This window comes from Acanthochromis polyacanthus, chromosome 12 (assembly GCF_021347895.1).
Source record: "Acanthochromis polyacanthus isolate Apoly-LR-REF ecotype Palm Island chromosome 12, KAUST_Apoly_ChrSc, whole genome shotgun sequence".
NCBI classification, from domain to species: domain Eukaryota; kingdom Metazoa; phylum Chordata; class Actinopteri; family Pomacentridae; genus Acanthochromis; species Acanthochromis polyacanthus.
Window position 1 is genome coordinate 23,363,806 of NC_067124.1, and position 21,038 is coordinate 23,384,843.

Genomic DNA, 21,038 nt, shown 5'->3' on the forward strand with positions numbered 1-21,038 from the left:
ACATTTCTCTTACCATTATTAACTTAGAATGCATTTTCCTTCATCAATCTGAACTGCTTCAGAATTCTACATAGACATTTCAGATTATGTGTTTTTCTTCACAGGTTATGATACCACTGAAGAGCACTCAGTTGTAACAATAGAGTCGTTCATCCCGGTTGACCAGGGTGATGAGGATTTCAATAGCACTTCAGAGGAGGCAGCACCAGATGATCCAACAAAGCAAAGTGGACACATCCAACCAACAGAAATCCCAACAACAGAGGTCATCTCAGTCACGGAAGGCTCAGGCTCCAGTGTAGATGCCCCTGTCCTTCACAGCGATCCAGTCACTTTGTTGCCATCCCCAGCCTCCGTAACACTGTCTCCTCCTTCTGTGGAGGTTGAGGCCAGCTCCCCAGAGATCATCACTTTCATACCTGAAAGTAATGTTTCATCCGGGTCTGAACCTCCGGAGGACATTCAGGATAAACTTGAACAAGAGGGATTAGGAGAAAGCCCAATAGTCTTCCTCAGCACAACCCAAAATATCACAGACAGCAATCCAGAGGAGAGGGAGGAAGACACCGGCGAGGAATCAGGTGAATCGTCAGGAGAAAACCCACACATGAAACCAGAACTCCTGCTGACGAACCCAACTCTTTCAACGGACCACACTTCTGAGGGAACAGATGACGAGGTGGGCACCGACGCACCTCCTCCATCAGAGATAAAAATCACACTCATCCCTCATCTGACCCTCACACCTGGTTGGGAACATGAGCCTTCGTCCGCCACACCTCAGGAGTCTCGGTCTGACCGGGAGTACAGCGCTGAGCCTCCTGTCGCTGAGGAATCTGATGACGTCTCTCAGGAGCAAGATGTCATGTTGGAGAGCACAACCAGCAGCATTAATGGTAACATTTAAAGTTGTTCTCTTCTACTCTCCCATTTGGTGAAAATAAATGAGATAGAGGAAGAAATAAGCCACTTATTACCTGATGTAGAAGTGGCGATGGAACTGTTAAAATCACTCAGTATACAAATTTCAGCAGGTATTTAGATTATTGGGCCATCTTTTTAAAAAAATCCACATTAGAAATACTGATATGTCAGTAATATGACAGTAGACTGTATATAAACTGACTTAAACCTGCTTTATATTAATGACCAACAGGGGGCAGCTCCCATTGTTGCAAAGAGAAGTACAATTTTAAAGAAGTCTATGAGGAAATCACCAGACTTCTCACTTAATTTGTTACACCTCTAAGCATTTTTCTTCTGAGTTTATAATCTCAACTGGTAGTTTCTAGCCTGTTATGCAATACAGCAGCATGTTCATTTTGTAAATATTGCCCCATTAAGCCTAAAATAGATGATGAAGCGTGGTATGATTTAGGGTGGAGTTCCCTTGTGAGTGACAAGTACTTACTGTATAGGTGACTGTAGTGTTAAATTCTCAGTCAGATCCACCCGTGGTTCATCGTGTCCAAAGACCAAAATTGCAATGGCCAAATGCCAGAGTTGAAGACTCGAAGCTGAGGTCCACAAACCGTTGTGTGATAACATTATGGCTACATTCGTTTTTATATACAATCCTTGATTTGAGCTGATAACAATCAACATTTCAGTGAAGTATTTTAAGTAAGAGTTAACTTTAAATATTGGCAGGTATGACTATAGGTGTAACAAAAACTTACCACAGACTTTAACTTAGATCAACACTTCATGAAAACTGTTAATCTAAACAGAGTTTAGATAGAAATCTTGTTGTCAAACTTCCGAACACAAACTCCAACACAGAACTATACTGAAATGCTTTATTTTTTAAAACTGTGATTCATAAAATTAAAATATAACTTTTCAACAGTTGTCCTTCAGTGTTGGTAGGCTTTGGTTTGTCACAAGAGATAGAGGCATCAGTGACAAAGTAATGAATTTTTAATTTGGATTATTTTAGCGTGAATTGGTACAAAATAAAAAAAAGGCATGGTACCAAGAACTAGAAATATGCTAAATATCAGAACCAATGCATTTAAATTACCTGGATAAATGCCCTTAAACTTGAGAAGAAACATAGGTTTACATATCCAGATTTTAGTTCAGATTTCTTTATGAAGACAGACTTAGATTATTTTAGTAGTACTAATTAATATCTATTTCATGCCTGATGAGTTTAATAGTAAGTGTGCCGTTTCCTACAATGCATTAAAATGTAGTTGTCTATGTTTAATTGTAACCTGTGCTTTTATAATAAACTGTCTCAACAGAACATGTTGAGGGGGAGACCGGCACAGATGAGCCTGTAGTTAAAATATGCACCTGGCGTCCAGAAGAGGAGGACATCTCCAGTCTGACCACCGACAGCAGTGATGTGACCATCGTTGCTCCCACCATTCACCCCGAGAATAACAGGGAAGAGGTGGAGGAGCAGACTGCATCTCTGCCTGCCGTCAAAGTTTCCGCTGTGAGACATGGAGCCCTTTCAGGTATTCTGTAAAGAAGTGCTGCACTGTTGATAACAGAAACAACAGCTGCTGGTAATATGCTTTATTGTTGTTTTGGGATAGGCAGCTCTGTCTCTGAAAATGTCAAATCAGGAGATTTACTGCATCCTGCAATTTACCACTTCAAGCTGACGCAGCGGATTTGCTCCCCAGTTTGAATTAATCCTCAGAGAACAACTTGCAGCAGGCTCACAACTGGAGACTCCTCACTGTTACATAAGAGGGCTTTTATTGTTCTTTTAAATTATAAGCAACTCTATCCAAAGTATTTTAAATTGCTCTGAGACCGTCACATCACACATTTACATTTATTCATTATATTCCTGCTTTTGTCTGAGAAAATGAAGCACAATCCATTTGTACAGATTTGTGTTGTTTCTATAAGTTATACATAAGTCAAGCATTGTTGGTCACTGAAAAATATAGCAAGAAATGAGCCTGAAAAATAAAAAGAACTGCAGACTAAAGTGTTCATTTTAGAGCAATAATTCTAAGTAAAAGAGAGCCATGTCATGTCAACCTTCTATGACAATATTTATCTACTTAAAGTGAAAAAAATCACGTGTATTTAAAAAATGCTTATAGTTGATTTGAACTTGAGAAAAAAATATAGCTCAAAAATCCTTGCACAAGCATGAAGAATGGTCCTTCCTCTGTGTACAAAATCGTTACAGGCTATTTTAACTTCCACATTCACTGAACTGCTGCACGAGTAGTAAGATATCTTCAAATTATTACTATAATATACATTTCTAAAACAAGCTTTGTAGTGCTTTGTTTTAAGGAAATAACATAAAATATTTTGCAGCAATTAAACTGTAATATACGACACAGTAACTAATTAGTGGGAATAGCTGATGTAATGGCTCCATCTGCTGGTGTTTGTTGATCTGAAAATTAGATGCTTATGCTGTAAATCAGGCAGCAAAAGCTTGGAGGGGGCATTTATTAGGCTGCAAGATTCATGCACTTCATAAAAATGTATTCAAGTTAGAAAGAAAATACAAACTGAAATTGGAAAGTCTGTCTTGTTTAGATGAAAAATAAAAAGCTAAATGTTGGTATACATAAAACATGCTTATAATGAAGAAAATTTCTGAAATCATGCATAGAAAATTAGACTTTGCTTTGAAATGACATGAGCTCTGTTACTGCCATCGTCTTCACATGTCTGCAGACTCCTGCCTGGAGAACCCTTGTTTGAATGGAGGCACATGCGTTGACGGTGAATCAATAAGATGCTTTTGTTTGCCCGGTTATGGAGGAGACTTGTGCCAGACAGGTGTAGTTCCTGCACACAGTTTTCCAAATATTAGCAAGACCTTTATAACAACTCATATTTTAATCATTTCTTAATATTTTTCCGTCCAGACTTGGAGGTTTGTGAGCCGGGCTGGGAGAAGTTTCAGGGCTTTTGTTATCGTCACTTTAGCAAACGGCAGAGCTGGGAGGCGGCTGAGCAGCACTGTCGGATGTGTGGCGGACATCTGCTGTCGGTCATGACTCCTGAGGAGCAGGACTACATCAACGGTAAAACTTAACTGAAGAGAAGGTGGAACATTTCACAGATTTAATGATATGGAAGCAAAAATATGATTGGGTGAGTTGGATGTTATTGATTGGAGTCTGAGAAACAGAAAATATCCATATCCATGTAGAATTCACGCAATGTTAGCCTTGTTTTAGAGTCCACTATGTTTTGGTTATTAATGGGCTCTTTACTAAAAGCATGGCGCTCATTTTTAAACTGACTTCAGTTGTTTCCCAGTTTCAATATGGTTTCGAAACCAAAATATTTACACACTAAGACATTTAATCTATTTGGGCCAACATTCAGTTTTCTTGTCTTTGCATTAAAAGATTGATAGTTGCGACGATTTTGAATATTGGTTGCCAGAAACTTAAACCCAAATAAGATACATAACACTTACCGTTATTGTTCAGCACCTTAAACAAGTTATCAAAAGAAATCATTTGCTTTTGAAAAATCACACAAAAAGGGTGAATTTTATTTGCTGTTCACCAGACAACCGTCAAATTTCAGGTGAGGGAATGTCTTTGAAGGCTCTAGTGAGGAGATTTCAATGCAGCTCCTTGCATTACTTTACCTCTTACTTTTTGTATCTTGCTATGCTACAACATGAGTCATCTACCATCCTGACATTCCTCTGATTCAGACCCTTGAAAGTCATTTAACAATGAGCCCACTCCCATTCATCCGTAGTAGACACAACAATGACCTTTCGTGTCTTCCATCTTATTGAATCTGTTTTTTCTTTCCTCCTTGGAAAATTCCACGGTCTTGAAGTTGCTGTTGGTATTTCGTCTCGCAACTGGGCGATGAGATGGTTATCTCACATTCTACTGGTGGTTGCTGTTTTACTCTGCAGGATCATGTTACCTCGTGCTGTTATGTAAGGAAATGTAAAGGAGATGTCATAACAGAACCAGTCAAGTTTGTCAGAAAGTATACAGTTATATGCAGTAATATTATATACAAACATTTAGCTCAGGTCTTTCTAATTTTCTAAAATTGGACTATTCCTATATATTTTTTCTACCGCTCAAATGTATTTTTGACCATGCAGCCAGTGCGGAGTCAGCTAGACATGAGCCTACTTTGTTCAAAGCTAATAAAGAGAAAATGATTCGGTTTTATTTATACTGTATTTGTCAATAATTAGAACTTCTCATTCTTGGACAGATTTTATACTACTATAGATGTATTTTACTAAGTTATCAGCATTTGCTGCGTAGCCTCTCAACCTCTACTTATTGGTGCCAACAGGAAGAGTTATAGGTAAATATATTCACGAACACATGTAATCCAAGGCAGTGTGTGTAACCCATGTTACAAAGGCTATATTCTGTACACCTGAGGTTTATAAACTCCACTTTAAATTTGAGTTTAGCTAATCCCATCTGTATATGTTCACTGCATGCTTATTTTGCTTTATCTCCTTTGTCTTATTCAGCATTTTATGACATCTGATCTCGAAATAAATAGATTTTGCTTCGTGTAGTTAAAGCACACCATGTACTGTATGTTGCATAAACCCATACAACACACACTGTAATGTTTATTCTAGACAAATACAGAGAATATCAATGGATTGGACTCAATGACAGAACCATTGAAGGAGACTTCCGCTGGTCAGATGGCAGCCCTCTGGTGAGTTTTAATGATTGTTCATTACCGTTTCACCCTAATATTTCACAAGCTCGTGTTTAAATTGTGAGTTGCATGAAAAGTAAAAGGTTTTGATTTGTTTTCTATGATTTTCTAGATTTTTCTCATTCTTGCTGTCTTAAGCATCGTCACAATGTACGACTGGATACAGAACAAGAAACTAAGAGTGAGGACAAGAAGGTTTATTAGGGAAGAGGTAGAATGGGTGAGACTGGCTGGCAGAAGGAAATGTCTTTGTGGTGAGATATAGTGGGCTTGAGTAGGAGTGAGTGTTCAGAAAAGACGAGATGCACAGGAAAACTGGCCTATTTACTACCAGGCAGTGATAGCTGACAATCTGGGCAAGAACGGCTAGATATCTGGTGTCTTATGCTATTCAGCACAGTTGAAGAACCAGCCAGCAGGGAGACATGCCCATCGCAGACAATAAAAAAAGCAGAGAGGGGAGGAGGAGAAAGACAAAAATAAGTTATTAAAAACATAAAAACACTACTCAGAGAGCAGCATTTCATTTTGCTTCTTCATTTAGGTGACTCGGTTCTAACCTGCTCTCCTCTCTCCGACAGCTCTATGAGAACTGGTACAGAGGTCAGCCTGACAGCTACTTCCTGTCTGGCGAGGACTGCGCGGTGATGGTGTGGCACGATGGCGGCCACTGGAGCGATGTGCCGTGCAACTACCATCTATCATACACCTGCAAGAAGGGCGTCTGTAAGTTCGCTTTGTCTGAACTTCACCTTTTCTAAAGCCTTCTAATCTAAGATCTTCTAAATCCCAAGAATCTAAGAGGCTAAGTTGTCTCCAACAGCCTCCTGTGGCGAGCCCCCCCAGGTTCCCTTTGCTAAGGTGTTTGGGAAGAAGCGGTCGCGCTACGAGACCAACACCAAGGTGCGGTACTACTGTGAAGAGGGGTTCATGCAGAAACTGAACCCTGTAATCAAATGCCTGCCTGGTGGTCAATGGGAGGAGCCTCTGATTACCTGCATGGCAAGTGAGTGTATTATATGCCTGATCTGGATTTGCCAATACACATAACAAGGTCATGTCTGCTACTGAGTGAATGTCTTCTGAACTGATTACACAATTTAAAAAGAAAAGGCTTATAATAGAATAATGGCAAATACTGTACACTCTATCCTAAAAATAGCTCATACTATTTGAAAATAAACCCTTTAATCCTTTACTTTTCGATTTTCTCCCACCTCTAGCCCATCCAGTAGAAGAGGACACAGTTACCTCACATCCTGACCAGCATGAAGACGTCATGGAGCTCCAGGGTGCAGCCACAGAGAAAGCAACTCCACTGTTCTGGGACATTAAGTGGAATGATTAAAGCCATCATGCCTTTCTTCTTCTTTTTTTTTAATGGCATTCCTCCTCCTGTTTTTCTGCTTTTCTCTTGTCTCAAAAGACTGCTCAGCCCACTTTCTGCATCATGTTTAGCTGCATCAATCCCACTGAAATCTTGTCAAGGCCACAAATCATGGAAAGTCATGGAAATTGCTATTACCCAAATATGTGTTTTCCAGTACTGCAGAGCGACGCAAGCTTGAGATGTGGTCAAAAAACCCCTCTCTTATCTCATTTGATCTTAAAAAAAATTACAACATTGGTGAGTAGTTTATGAAACTTATCTCTTGCAATAGCGAGACAAGCAAACTTTGCGACGCATCTCTTTCAAAAATAAGCAGAGAAGTGAATGTTATTCATAACTTGACGGTTTATACTCATTTTGAATGGTTCCACATGTTTAGCCAATGGAATTCTTCTGGCTTACACCTAAAAACAAACAAACAGTAAAAACATGCACATTGTGTCTCTGAAAACGTGGCAGTCATTGATTCATTTAGCCATTTGAAAAACACTTACTGCACTGAACCTGCTTGGTCTAGATTTCCCTGGATAGCACTAAACAGCAACACTTTGGATCACCATTCTGTGTTTGGATTGTTGGAAGATGCATTCTTATTTTTCAGTTTCACACAGAAGGACAATGTGTAATTATGCAGTATAGTATCATTTATATAAAACAGTGATTTACAAGACACTGAATTTAATCAGGGTAATATCTGAGACAGTTCTGATCTTGCCTAAAGTACAAGTTAATCCTGCAAATGTAAGTTTTATAAGGCTTACCTCCTTGAAACACATTAAATAGAGGATATTATGTAAACCAAGTAGATGATATCAAGAACTGCTGCATGCAGGATTTCTTTTTAATATAAATAAAATGTTCTTATTTACAGCAAAGGAAAATTACATATTTACTTAAGTATGAAGGTTGCTTTTGCAATCAGCCCTTCTGTAGATGAACATAGTTGTGCTGGACGTAAAGTTAGTAGACATTTAATTCAGCCTGTGTCAGCGCCTGACACTGTATTTTAACATTTTTAACAAACTGCTGTTCATGATAGTCTTCAAAGTCCATGTCTCCAAGTGTGAACTGCTTGTTGACATTACCTGGTCTGACATTTGCTAAACCTGTTGGGCTTAGAGTCAGACAGTTCCTCATTTGTACTGTAGCGTTGAAAGCTGCCTCAAATATGTGGCACGTTTATTGGATATTTCAGAACAATGAAAGTTAAATAAATACGGCTTCACTGTTGTGATTTAGTGCAATGGTTCATCACAGCCAAACATCACATGTAGTCACCTCTAGCTGGAAGCACAATCAAGATTGTTAACCCCAGGTACAGCCACTTTTGCAGCTGTATTGACTTCACTGACCAAAATATGTTTTTCATTTAATGGCACAATGTTGATAACCAAATAACCTAAAAAGTCTTTTTTCTTTAAAGAAATTATCTAAAAATACTACTTGCATCTCGATTGTGTTTTTTTTCTTTAACTCATTTAGACTTTGGACTGCCAGGCAACAAATGAATTGTTTTTTTGTTCTTCCACTATGGTCTGACAAAAAAATGCTATACAGTTGAATCTTATTATTTCTAAAAATCGTTGTCAGCTGTATGAATGATAGGAGTACTTGTTTGTTACAATCAAGTATTCCCATGATGTTTTAATTATGCAGTTTTACAAAATATGACAGCGATATTCTGCAAGAAGAGGCCCATAAATTGGAGGAATGATGTACCATAGCAATCATTTGGTAATGCACATTGCGGACACATTTGAAATTAATTTAAATATGATGATTAGTCTAGCTTTGTCTTTTTGGTTACTCAGTTGGTTGGACACTTCCAGTCATTTTCCACATAGTTGTCTCCTGTAGTGATACTACTGTATCTTTTTTTTTTCACAAAATGGGCTCGTCTTTTTTTTTTTTGCTTGACTTTAAAGTTGAGATAACAGGAGGAGGCAGAGGTAGGGACATGCTAGTCTTTCTTAAGAACTGTACAGATACAGTTTATAGCTGAGATCCACTCACAGAGTGAGTCACCGTCGTCTGACTGATCAGATACCATTCTGATTACAACTTGTTTTGTGTTGCTAACATGGGTTTTTCCTGATCCAAATACATGTTAATACTGTGAGCGTGTGGAGACAGAGTGACTGCACATCCATTTTATTTCCCACCTGTGTGCTGGAGAGCTGCTGTCAGTGATCACACCTGAAGTGACTCTCAGCGATTACACTGAACTCCAGCCATGTGGATGTGGTTCCCTTTGATTGCACTTCCACTGTGTTTTACTGTGATAGCAGAGAGTATTCTCAGATACATCTTTAAGCACAATGTTAATGTCAGCAGATATAATAAATTAATGTCTCAACGGTTGCTTCTTGGAGAGGAAAGAGTTTTTTATTTTTTCATTTTGCTGAAGGAATAAAAATGGGATTCCACTCAGACAAAGTCGAACCATTCGACTATCTCTGAGCTCGTATGACATTTTCTCAAGTGTGCAGATCACTGACTCTGCTCGTCCTCTGGTGCTTTTTATTCAGGTGTCTCTTGGACTTTGTACTATGACGTGCTAATATGAACTGCACTGTATCCAGCCAGAACTGTATTAACATGCAGCGTTCTAATCAGACTTTGACTTTAAAAGCTATTTAGACAATTGTGTTCTTTGAGGAAGGAAAAAATGATATTTTAATGTCACTAATGCCACCACTGCAACCAAGTACAGTCATGATCACAACAACAATGCAGATGATGTTAACTGTTGATCTCATGAATCTATAGGAAATAAATGTAGAAATGATGCAGTAAAAATAGATCCAATAAAAATTATTTGGTTTTTACATTAGTCTGAATTTCTGTTACATTTTGTCTTCTCATTTAACTGTATAAAAACATTAAAAGTAGTGTTTGTAAGAATTCACTGGTGAGCCCTAATTTTAACAGTGAAATGTCTCATTGAATGTGATTTTTTTAAAATGTCACTTTATGATGTAATTCAAGCATGAGACTTATGGATTGCTTGTTTTCAGTCATTGTCATTTGTGTTCCATATTATTGCTTTTGATTCATGTTCAGTCAGAGAAGCTTAAAGTCAAAGAACTGATCGTTTAAAGCAAATGGTTATTCAGTTAAATTTGGTAGACAGAGCTCTGCTGTTTGAGAGAGAAACCCCCCTTTATTGAACACCAACATGACTGAGCTGCAGCAGCAAACAGAGCTGGTGTGGAGTGTGATCACCGGAGTAAATATAATATCACAATACCCACACTTAAATTAATATCAATATGGCTGTAAAGCATGTCGCCACCAACTGATGCTAATCTTCCATTCATTAGCCTGTGACTCTCCTTCTGCTGTCTGTGATTGTTCCTTCACAGGTTACCTCCAGGTGAGATGGGTGGAGCTATCTAGCACATGGTTATTTAGGCTGGTTCCTCACTCTGGCTCGCTGTTTCTCACCATCAGCATCTGCCTTCTTTGTTTAGTGGCCTGCTTTGCTTTGCAGATTCATTTATTGGGTTGTTCTGCTTACTTCTCTTTTTTGTCTATGTCTCTAAGTGTGGCCTGTGACCACAAAAGCTGCCTTCCTCAACTAATCCTATGATTTCTAATCAAAGCCTCAAAACAAAAGAACACATCAAATGTCCTCAAAAATCCAACAATGTGTCTTTTGGTAATGCTATCACTAAGAACCACTTCAATAATGTTTAGATCCTCACAGGAGCTTTTAATTTTTTTTTTCATGTTTTTACCTTTTTTATGATTTACAAACTTCACAACTGCTCCCTCACACCTGCAATGAAAAAAATCAGCAATGCTGAAGTATGCAAAGCCTGGTTCTTGTCAGGTGTTAATTTATGTCTTCAGTTGCTGCCTCTTAAAGTTACAGTAAGGATACATCAGCCTAATTAACTCAGCTTTGAAGGGAACAGTTTTAGTTTTGTTTTTGGGGGGAAAAAAGTCCTGTCTGTGCTTCACTTACTTCTGACTGGCTCAAATAATTAAAATGACCGATCACAGTCGGCCTGACAACAGCAATCTGTTACTATTGAGGGGAAATTCAACACTGAACCAATTTGATCTGTGACAATGGTGATTCAATAGTCAGTTCACTTTAAAACGCGCATGGTGAATAAATTTTCATCCTGAAAGGGTGAACATCCATAGACTGGGGCGTGCAGTCGGCTCGTATTTTTATCAAGGCATTGTAGCTGGCAGTTTATGATGCTCATAATCATCAGTAAATTTTATTTGTTTTGAATCCAAATACTCAATTCTCTAGATAAACAATCAAAAACTTCCATGTGCTGTGCACATACTGACTACTGTGACTACCAGCCTCTGGTGTCTTTGTAGAATATACACATCAATGCTCTATTCACTACATTCAATGGGACTCATTTTACAGTCTCCCCCCAAAAATTGAAACAATTTCAGAATACTTTATTTACAGATTAATACACTGATATGAGGATGCATCTTTTATTGAATAAATTAAATTGCATGGCATTAATTTACAGATGAACCACTTCCATAAACTCAAAGCAGGTCAAAGTCACGTTAAATGGATAGCCTGTGTTATAGATTTAGTGGAAGATGATTGTGCAAGAAAAACATGTATTACACTACTTGCTTCCAATCTTCTAATTATACCATTGGTCCTAGTAGCTTGTGTCATCTAAATGCAGTGCAATTCTGTGCTTTACTGACTCACAATTGTTTTTGTTTTTTTCAAGAACAATTAGTGCATTTGAGAACATAAAAGCTGGAGAGAAACTGAAGGTTTACCAGCCATAACCTAATTTTAGCAGCATCTGGCTGGCAGTTGGTGGACAAATTACAAGCATACAGGGGAAAAGATATATTCTTTTTTTATGTCAGATTTGTGTATCTTCTTTATACAGAAGAAATAATCTTACAGGAAAAAGGTGTTCAGTTATGTAAAGAATTGGTGGTCATATGGTCCAGTCATTGGGTGTTCTCTCTTGGTGCAGTTTTGGGGTTCATATCAGTGGAAAATGCAGAGTTTAGAGCTACTGCTATTTGGTCTCTAGACAAAATCTGGATTTAGCAAATTATGTGAAAATGGGGCCATACACTAAGAAAATTCAAAACACGTCACATTTACGTGAATACTTAAATTTTGAAAATAAAACAAAGCTCAGATAAAATAGAACTGCAAATGTCTGTAGTTTCAGATGTGAGGTCTCGTTTTTTCTGACAATCCATTGGTGGACCAAGATATTTATATTGTACAGTGAATTCTGAGCCTTTTATATTTATAAGGACCCACAGCTCTGACACTGTAAAAAGTGTATTTGTTTCTTTTTATTTTATTTTTGGCTACCTATAGCAGTAGGCTCCATACAGATGTGTTGTCTTGTTGGGGAATCCAAATGACCTCACCCCTGCCTCAGGGATGCCTCCACAGCGCTCCCTGGGGTTGCTGATGGGAAAACGCACGCTACCATCTCTCAGCCAACCGCCGTCACACTGATCATAGTTTCGGAAACGCCAGGCGGCATAAAGATGGCCGACCAATGCTAGCTCCGCTGCCACGCGTCTACAAGCACGAACTGCCTGCTCAAAGGAGAAAGACCCCGAGATGTAGAAGACGGAGCCTGTGAGAGCAGGAAAGATTTGCAGAGAATCAGACTCTTATCATTTAAATGTTAACACAACGTCAAAAACAGAACCTGCAGCTGTTCAAGTGCCCTCATCGTTTGGCAAGCTCAGACTTGATTGTCACTTTTTCATGACTTTAGTGGAAGCTTCCAGGGAAAGAGTCAGCCAAGTATTTTCCAGCTGATGAATTTGTTTCCATGTCACACAGAGTTTACTGTTCTGTCAGTCTATCAATCCTGCTCTGTTGTGCAGCAGCAAGTAAAGGTCAATCTGTGGCTACAGACAGTCATAGTCACTGCACTGAAACACTACAAATTTATTGCACATTAAAATGGCAAACCTTCTCTTTACGGGACAGTGCTGCTTTGATGGCATCAGCAAGAAAATCCACACTATGGTGCTGGAATCTAGGAATGTTTTCAGGTGCAGAAAAGGAACACTGTTGCTAAGTAAGTCTGATGTGAGGACTGTGGGTGAAGCAGTTTATGAAACTGTAAAATAAACTCCAAGTACAAAAATGAATTGATTCATGACAGATTCTTACAGTAAAGAGTTTTAGAATATTAACTCATTTATTTTAAGTGTGGGTTTTCAAAAATAACCCAATTTTGTAAACCCAGAGAAACGATAAAACGAAAAATCTCTCTCTGCTCATTCAGTTGACTTTTATAAGCACAACTTGTCAACCTCTTTTGCTCCAGCAGCTTAACCTCTCACCGTTCTGCATTTACTAGGGTTTTCCAGAACCATGCCTGTTGAGTCAGTTACAGGCTTGAAAACCTCCAACCAAAGCAGAGCAGTTAGTTGTTTCTTTTAATTAATTAATTTATTTGCTTTACTTTTAAATCTAATGAGAAAATCAAAACCAACTATGTCAATCTCTCAAAACTTTGTAACTTCAGTAACCTGTCTGTGGCTCTCAGCTACTAGCTAGTAGTTGCCACTAAAGGCAGAAACTTAGTTTCATATTTTAATGTAGTATTCATTGAAACTACTGGACATTGTCACTTCAAGCAAATATTGCTTAAATGGGAATAAATGTGCTATTTATTGGGGACTATTTCAAAGTTTGGTGCACTTAAGTACATTTGGGGCTGCAGGATGGTATATGTGACAGTGACATGAAATATATTGGTATATATGTGTGTGTGTGTTCATGGTAATAATGAAACCTGAAATGCAGTGAATATAACATGTCAGACACTACTTTCATGTTTCAAAGATTTTTGCTCCGGAAAAAACTTCAGGCCAACAAAAACCTAACAAAGCAGAACTGCTAATACTGAGGTGATGCATCCAGATGGAGTACAGTAAGATTAGAAGTATCACTGACAGTTTTTGACATTTACGTTTAAAATGCTACAGACTGAAGTAAAATTTCAGTTTGCTCTGAAGCTTACCACTGTTCTGGGAGGTGAAGCAGAAGGCATCAAACTTATCATGATCCTTATCCTTTGGTCCATAACTGCGGATGCCTGGGAGCAACTCTCCTCCACAGACGGGTCGAGGATGAATGATCGGATAATGAACGGTTCCATCAAGGAGCCAGCCTGCATTACACCAGTCCAGGCCCTCTGTCCAGGCTGCATGTGGAGATAAGGTGCCCCAGGAGAGCTGATCAAACTGTAGACAACATTTATTAATAGGAAATAAACCATTTGGACAGTGTGGTACCTCTGTAGAGCTGACTGTATGTGGCTAAAATCCCATCTTGCTCAGCACAAGCCTCCTTGGCTTCTCGGAAAGTGAATCTGTAGCGACCATTTTTACTCTGATATGGGAAGACCACACCTAGAAATAGAAGAGCTCTTGTCAGTGTTTATTTTCCTAATCCATGATGAAATTAGAGCATTTTCAACACTTTCACACCATCACCAGTAGCAGCTGGATGATTTAAAACCTCTTCTTTAGCATCTGCACAAGAGGTATGTGTTCAAACTTACATTGATATTTCTAAATGCCAGATAGATTCCTTTATATTACCTAGACTCCAGTGGTTGCTTCACTTACCCTCAATCCTCAAAGTAATATCAACACTTTCATCCTCGATGCCATTGACCAGCTCACACCGATACGTGCCGCCATCTTCCAGCTCAAGATGTCTGAGCTGCAGGGAGGCGTCCATGGTGTGAGCCTTCCGGAGAGAAGCCCGCTGCCCAAGATTGCCGTATGGCTTAAAGGCATGCGCATTTGAGATCATGATAATGTTCTCTGGCCCGACATGTTCCGGCTGCAGCTTTGTCCATTTAATCTTGTAATGGCTGGGTTTGCTTCTGAGGATGCACGGCAAGGTGACATTATCTCCCCTTCGTCCCGCAACCTCAGGGTACACCGGGGGCTCGAGGAGAAACTTCAGCTTCTTGGATGCTGTGGATGAAATGGCATCCAGCAGCTGTCAGTGCAGTTCAATTGTCATCAAACGGACAAGCTCGATATACAATAATAAAAACACATGAAACAATTCAATCCACATAATTCTATATACATTTCTGTACACAGTACTACATCCAGTACATGAATAAAATTGTGTTTTCATGCCTTAGAGACTTATTTAAAAAGAAAAAAGAAACCTACAGATAAAGGATGTGGTGCACAAGACAAAAGCGCTTGCATTTTACATACACACCATGAGCTAGGTAAAAATGCTCGGTGGGTTGTTGGGCAATATTATCATTGCAAAAGCATCAATTACTCGATTGTGTCCAGTTGCATTTCTGAAAAGCTGCTTAAGATGGTTTTGCAGCCTCCAAAGTTGTTCCACAAGTAAACTTAAAGCCCCGATTTACTGAGATTTCTTACTACCACCAGTATTGATGGATGTCACCACATCTGCTGGGACTGAAATACAGATTAGAACTACAAAACCATAGCTTGTGATCATTTAACAGGATTTCAGAAAAAAAAAACCTTGCATCCTCTGTGCCTCCAAAAGCACGAACACTAGCCCAAATGTGTTGTTGATGCTAAATCAAAACCTCTGGGGCTGAAACTTTAGATAAGGGCAGAAAATTGCAGTTCCTTGAATGGCCACTTGAGGTTGACTCCAAAAGTCAGTCAATCCCCATAGACCCCCATGTTAAAATGCTTGACTTTACAGCAGAAATAAATATGTTTATAGCTTGATACAAAAAACTTTTTTAGCCTCAATAGCTAATTTTACCTTTGACAGCAACTGTACAAGGGATGGCTTGTTATAACTCAGCTGTTTAAATTGCATTTAGGCCTAAAGTTATACATAATTTACATAATTCATTGTACTTGAAGTCGGCCCACTTTGAGTTGCAGGTGTGTGCCATCATAGTCCAAGCAATGGCCCAGAGACATTTGCATGATCCACCACAGCACCACTCAGATTCCACCTCGTTGCTTATTTTTTGATTAGTCGAGAGTAAGATGGAGTCAAGCCCTGCCAACACAGCCATGACTGGAGCCACCACACTAAACTACCAAACCAATGTTAAGGAAACTTAGAGGGCTTATCCATCTTTCTATGCACTTGGCTGGTACAATCTTTGAAGTAATGCCTGTCTTGAATGCTGGACACTGGTATCAAAGTTTAGCTGAAATTTGGCATGCAAAGTTATAAAATATTTAAAGACTCAAATGTGACACTAGTGCAAGTCATGGGAAGACATTTGGCATGTACTTTTTCTGAGGTCAGTACTGCAACATTTAACTGCAAAGCAATCCCAGAAACTTGATCCATCACATGACACTGTTAGGACTCTACCTGCTCTGTTGGGGGTATATATAGCTGAAGACCAGGTGAAGCAACTTGTTAATAAAAGAATCACAGCACACTTCATCATGAAGGAAGTCACTCTTTCACCTCCTGAAATTGATAAGAAAACACATAACAGAGCTCTTACTATGGTTGAGTTTTTGGTGCATAAAACCAGTTACATTATGTAGAATATTTCACAATCAGCACATGCTATGGCTAATTCTATTTTCCTTGAACTGAAACTAGCAAAGGCAAAGACAGAAACCTGTGCAGTTGAGAAGACGTAGTTATCCAGTCATCCTCCTGCGCTGTCCGACATGACTGTGACGTTTTCAGAGTCTCAGCTTAGGAAATTCCTTGTTGATGCATAACTATATATTTATATATTTTTATCCCTATTCTTTATCTCTGTTGGGTTCTCTGTCCAAGCCCTGAATGTTCAGCTGCCATCAGTTTCACTCTCACCCCCCCTCTCTCTTCTCACTCCGGTCATATGGTCCACTCTGTGATCAACAGTGTGTAAACAGGACTGTTGTCCTCTCTGCTCCAGATGTTAATGACCATATGAAGGTCTGACACTCACAGGCTTTGTTTTTGTTTTCCTCCAAGTTCTCCATTGTTGTTGTTGATTAAAAGCCAGTCAAATGAAAAGACAACTGCAAAAAGTTATTACGAAGTGTAAAAAATGACAACTGTTTTATGTGTTTTTATAGAAGTATAAACTCAGCATCAGAATTGGGGGGAGGGGGGCAGGGGGATCTTGTTGCAATTCCTTTCAGTTGCAACAAACACTACTTTACTAATCATCATAGTAAAGTAGATTTTGTGTCCTTAGTAAACAGTAAAGGTAAAGGCTGATGTAGTGCAGAACAAATGTACATAATGCTTTATGCTTGCTGGACTTAAAAACATTAAAGTAAGACAATACGAGTTTCCAAATTATGGCAGATTTAGAAAAAAAACTTAGACTTTAGATATCAGGATTTGGGATTAGGAAGTTTTGCTCTGGTATATAATTTGCTCCAGAGCTTTTAGTTATAACTGTGTAAAGATTAAGAAACAGATCACTTTCTAGTCAGAGTTGAATGAACCAGCAGACTAATCTGACATCAGACAACGTAATTATCTACATAACATGTCATAGTCACACACATAATTTTGTCTATCTCTTTATTTTTCTGTTTCGTGAAGTTCTTTGTAACTTGGATTTTGAAAAGTGCTCTATAAATAAAGACTGTTCTTGTTGTTTTCATCTTGGCGAGTGCATGTTGCAACATCATGAAAATGTGCTTCTTGACTGTGACCCAGGTCAGCCTGACTCCTGACATATGCCACAGACCACATAGACCTGGTGAAATTACAAGATCTTCTTTCACCAAGTAAGCATGCTAGCTTGCACATTAGTAAGAGGGGTTACTTCTAAGTTCTTTACCTGCATTATCAAGATGAACAGTGACTGTGGACAGCACTGTGGGGTTCTAAGCAGACCAGATGGCTTGTCTTTAGGAACCTCTGCCACTGTGAGGTCAAAACAGTAGGGGCCAGAGTCAGTCACGACTTAAGCTGTCCAAAACACAAAGATTGCTGTGCCCATTCACATTCCTGATCTCAAATTTATCTAGCTCCACATACTCCTGGTTTGCAAATGTCAGGTATTGTGATCAGAACGTTCATTTCCACATAATGGGAGACAGGAACATCTTCAAAAAGCCTTGTACAATTGAGACCTGACCTTGACTAACTATTAGACCTGAAGAATTGCAGTTTAACTAATTATTCTTTTTGAAAACCACACAACAGCGAAACGGTTATCACACCAACAGACTCTGCAGATGCAGATAAAATTAAAAGATGAAAAACAGGGACTGTTAAAAAATAAAAGCTGAACTGTAAGAATGATGTACTTTTTTTTTTTTTACCTTTTTTAAACCCAACTCTATATTTTGCACATTATATTTTGTATAACGTGCATTTTTCTGTCATTGCTACTGATAATCGAGTCTATTCTGCCTTATTCCATGACTTTTTAAAAAAAAATTTAGGCATCAAGATTAATAGAATTAACAGAATTAGGAATCTGGCAGAGTTTTTCATGTTCAAGGAAATTAATAAGAGAACTTTATTAATCCTACACCGGAAATTTGGTGCTACATCAGCAACAAGATCTATACGAAGGTAGGAAGATATGAAACAATGGTAAAGACAAATCTATTGATACCCTTATGTCTATGAGGTCATATTGCACAGTAAATCAAAGGCTAAAAGCAGTATTTTTGATCAAACCTACATGCAGTATTGGCTCCTGCGGTCAAACAGCGTATTGTAGCATACAGTGTATACAGTGATGTGCCACCACTGAACCCTGCAGACAACAAGCTTCCCTGTGTATTCTAACCTTTCCCAGAAGGCCGCTGCCAAAGAGTACTATAGTGTGCATTCAGCCATCTTTGTTATTGCCCACACAGCTCTGGGGGCAGTGGGAGAGGAAGCTGTGTCGGATCTGGTTTCCTATGCCACCGTGGCCTCCGGGCACAAGGGCGGCTTTGTGAGGGTCACAGTCTCCACGCAGTGACAGCAGGCGGCAAACACACAAACACCGTCCAACGTGGAAAAACGATGAAATAATGGGATTCTTCTGTTTTTGCTTGTGTTGCTTCCCCATTGTGCTCCATCATCAATGGAAGTCTTTCTTGTCCTCCAATTAGTATTCGCACAAACACCTCTAGGGGAAAACGGCCAACTGTCTCTGCAGCACTCTATATCCATCTACCAATCTATTCGACGTATATCTTAGGTTTTTGCTCCTCTATCAACAAATTTAATATAGATATTATGATCCCCAGAGGAATCCATATGATCCACCTACCTAACTGATGTTACCCTGACTTTTCCTTTAGTGTCACTGTTGTAGTTGACATCTGATTTTTACCGAAAGGCCTCAACAACTGCTCAATGGATTGCCAAAAAACAGAGCTTACAGGTTGCAGAAAATGAAATGTAATGACTTTAGTAACTCTTTCTGCACCACCAAGAGTTGGACATTACAATTTCTGAGTGAAATAGGTAACTGTTACAAGGATATCTATACATTTTAATGCAGACATTCATAGGATTCAAAAACTTTAATCTCCTGATCAACGATGTTTTTCTCACATAATGGCACATTTGGAATTTATGAGAAATCTTAAATAATGACCTACTACTCCTGAATTGACACTGGGATTAATGAAAGTTAATTAATGAAAATGGAAGATGCTTTATTACTTCTGCAGAGTTAGCAGGGGGCTACATTGGTCTATAGACCTCATTCCATTGCAAAAGGAAAGACACAAAGATCTACAAGTCTGAATCACTTTGTCAACACTTAAAAAATGATGCAGCTCATTTAAAAATATCAAAATCCTCAGTATTTTTGTTGTTTAAATTGTGGTTGCAATATGAAAGCCAGTTAACATTGCAAGTGGAACTTAAGTTTTAAGTCTGCCTAAGAAATCAACATATATGGTTAACTTTGGTTTGATTATTTAGATTTGTTCTCTGCGTTGTTGGAATTCTTTGCTTTATTCTGTTCTCCTCTCTCCTGCATCAGTTTTGGTCCATAAGCAGCTGAAACGTTGCCCTCTGCTGTTTAACTTTCAGAAGTGCTAAGTTGCTTTTTTTTTTTGTCATTGTGCCATCATGTGGTCATTTTAGCACAGTTGGCACAATAAACACAATGATGCTTATTAAATAACTGAAGTACTTCAAATGCTAACAGTAAATACAGGAAATATCTGAGAGTATGTTTGCCTTTAAAACAAATGAAGATCAGTCATTTCTAAGCTACATCTTGTCACTTGGCCTCCCTGTTCTATTCATTTCCTCTGCAGCTGTTGGAGGTTCTCAGTAACTTATTCCAGCCTGCAGGCAAACACTCTCTCTCTCTGCCTGTGACACCTCATATCTATTTGATTGATGGATTTGTTCTTAGCGCTCTGCAAGTTACTTTAGAGGTTAATGCTTTTGAAAGACTAAATAGAGCTGACAGATACTGGTTCTGGTTATTGTCCTTGTTTAGATTTTTTTTATTTTTTAACAGGTCTGTTCAAAGGTTCCCTCTTTTTTTTTTTAAATATTCAATAGATTTCTGCAGCCTTAACTGTTTGTCATGCATCAGAGTGCTGAATGACTTTATGTCCCTTCCATCCATCTGCAACAGATGACAGACTGATATGAGAGCAGGTTGGCCTGCCTGCAGCCCTGATGTAGTATCAGTTTGCGTGGTGCATTGGTGCGTGACTCTGTTGTCAAGCTGTGAGAAAGCTGTGGGGTCATGAAGACACCTCATGGGTAGAAGTATGTACTCCCTGACAAGCTTTCTACCACTCTGAAAGGCCCCATTTCCCCCCTAGGAAGACACGCTATCCTCGAAACATTTAACATTCTTACAAATGCCCGTTTTCCTGAAGCCCATGCTGAGAGTGACATTTATGGAGCGTAGTGACAGATTAGCCTTTCTTGCAGTTTAAAAAAGCTAAATGTTCTGGCAGTTCAGAGAGGTTCCCCCATCTGACTGAGGGTTACCTGGATTCCTCTTGTATTCATGCTGGTAAATGCGGGTACCTTTATTGTTCTTGCATAACTCACACAGGTTCTGAGTGTCTAAATGGA

General features: G+C 38.9%; 2 protein-coding genes across 3 annotated transcripts in view; one reads left to right on the plus strand and one right to left on the minus strand.

Moving 5' to 3' along the window:
* Positions 1-9,959, plus strand: part of bcan (brevican) — a 37,711-nt gene extending 27,752 nt beyond the window's left edge. For both annotated transcript variants that reach the window (XM_051956741.1, XM_022206422.2), the window contains exons 8-15: positions 105-896; positions 2,250-2,468; positions 3,664-3,768; positions 3,858-4,016; positions 5,576-5,658; positions 6,243-6,387; positions 6,485-6,667; positions 6,885-9,959. In XM_051956741.1, the coding sequence (XP_051812701.1) occupies positions 105-896; positions 2,250-2,468; positions 3,664-3,768; positions 3,858-4,016; positions 5,576-5,658; positions 6,243-6,387; positions 6,485-6,667; positions 6,885-7,009 (1,811 nt within the window). In that variant the 3' untranslated portion in view covers positions 7,010-9,959. The remainder of the gene's footprint in view (positions 1-104; positions 897-2,249; positions 2,469-3,663; positions 3,769-3,857; positions 4,017-5,575; positions 5,659-6,242; positions 6,388-6,484; positions 6,668-6,884) is intronic.
* A 1,546-nt stretch (positions 9,960-11,505) lies between these two features.
* Positions 11,506-16,937, minus strand: hapln2 (hyaluronan and proteoglycan link protein 2). The gene is made up of 6 exons (XM_022206423.2): positions 16,654-16,937; positions 16,395-16,496; positions 14,675-15,031; positions 14,339-14,455; positions 14,065-14,247; positions 11,506-12,660 (listed from the first exon to the last, which is right to left on the minus strand). Exons 2-6 carry the CDS (start codon positions 16,471-16,473, stop codon positions 12,383-12,385), a joined length of 1,014 nt encoding a protein of 337 aa, XP_022062115.1. The 5' UTR covers positions 16,474-16,496; positions 16,654-16,937; the 3' UTR covers positions 11,506-12,382.
* Between the last annotated feature and the right edge of the window lie 4,101 nt (positions 16,938-21,038).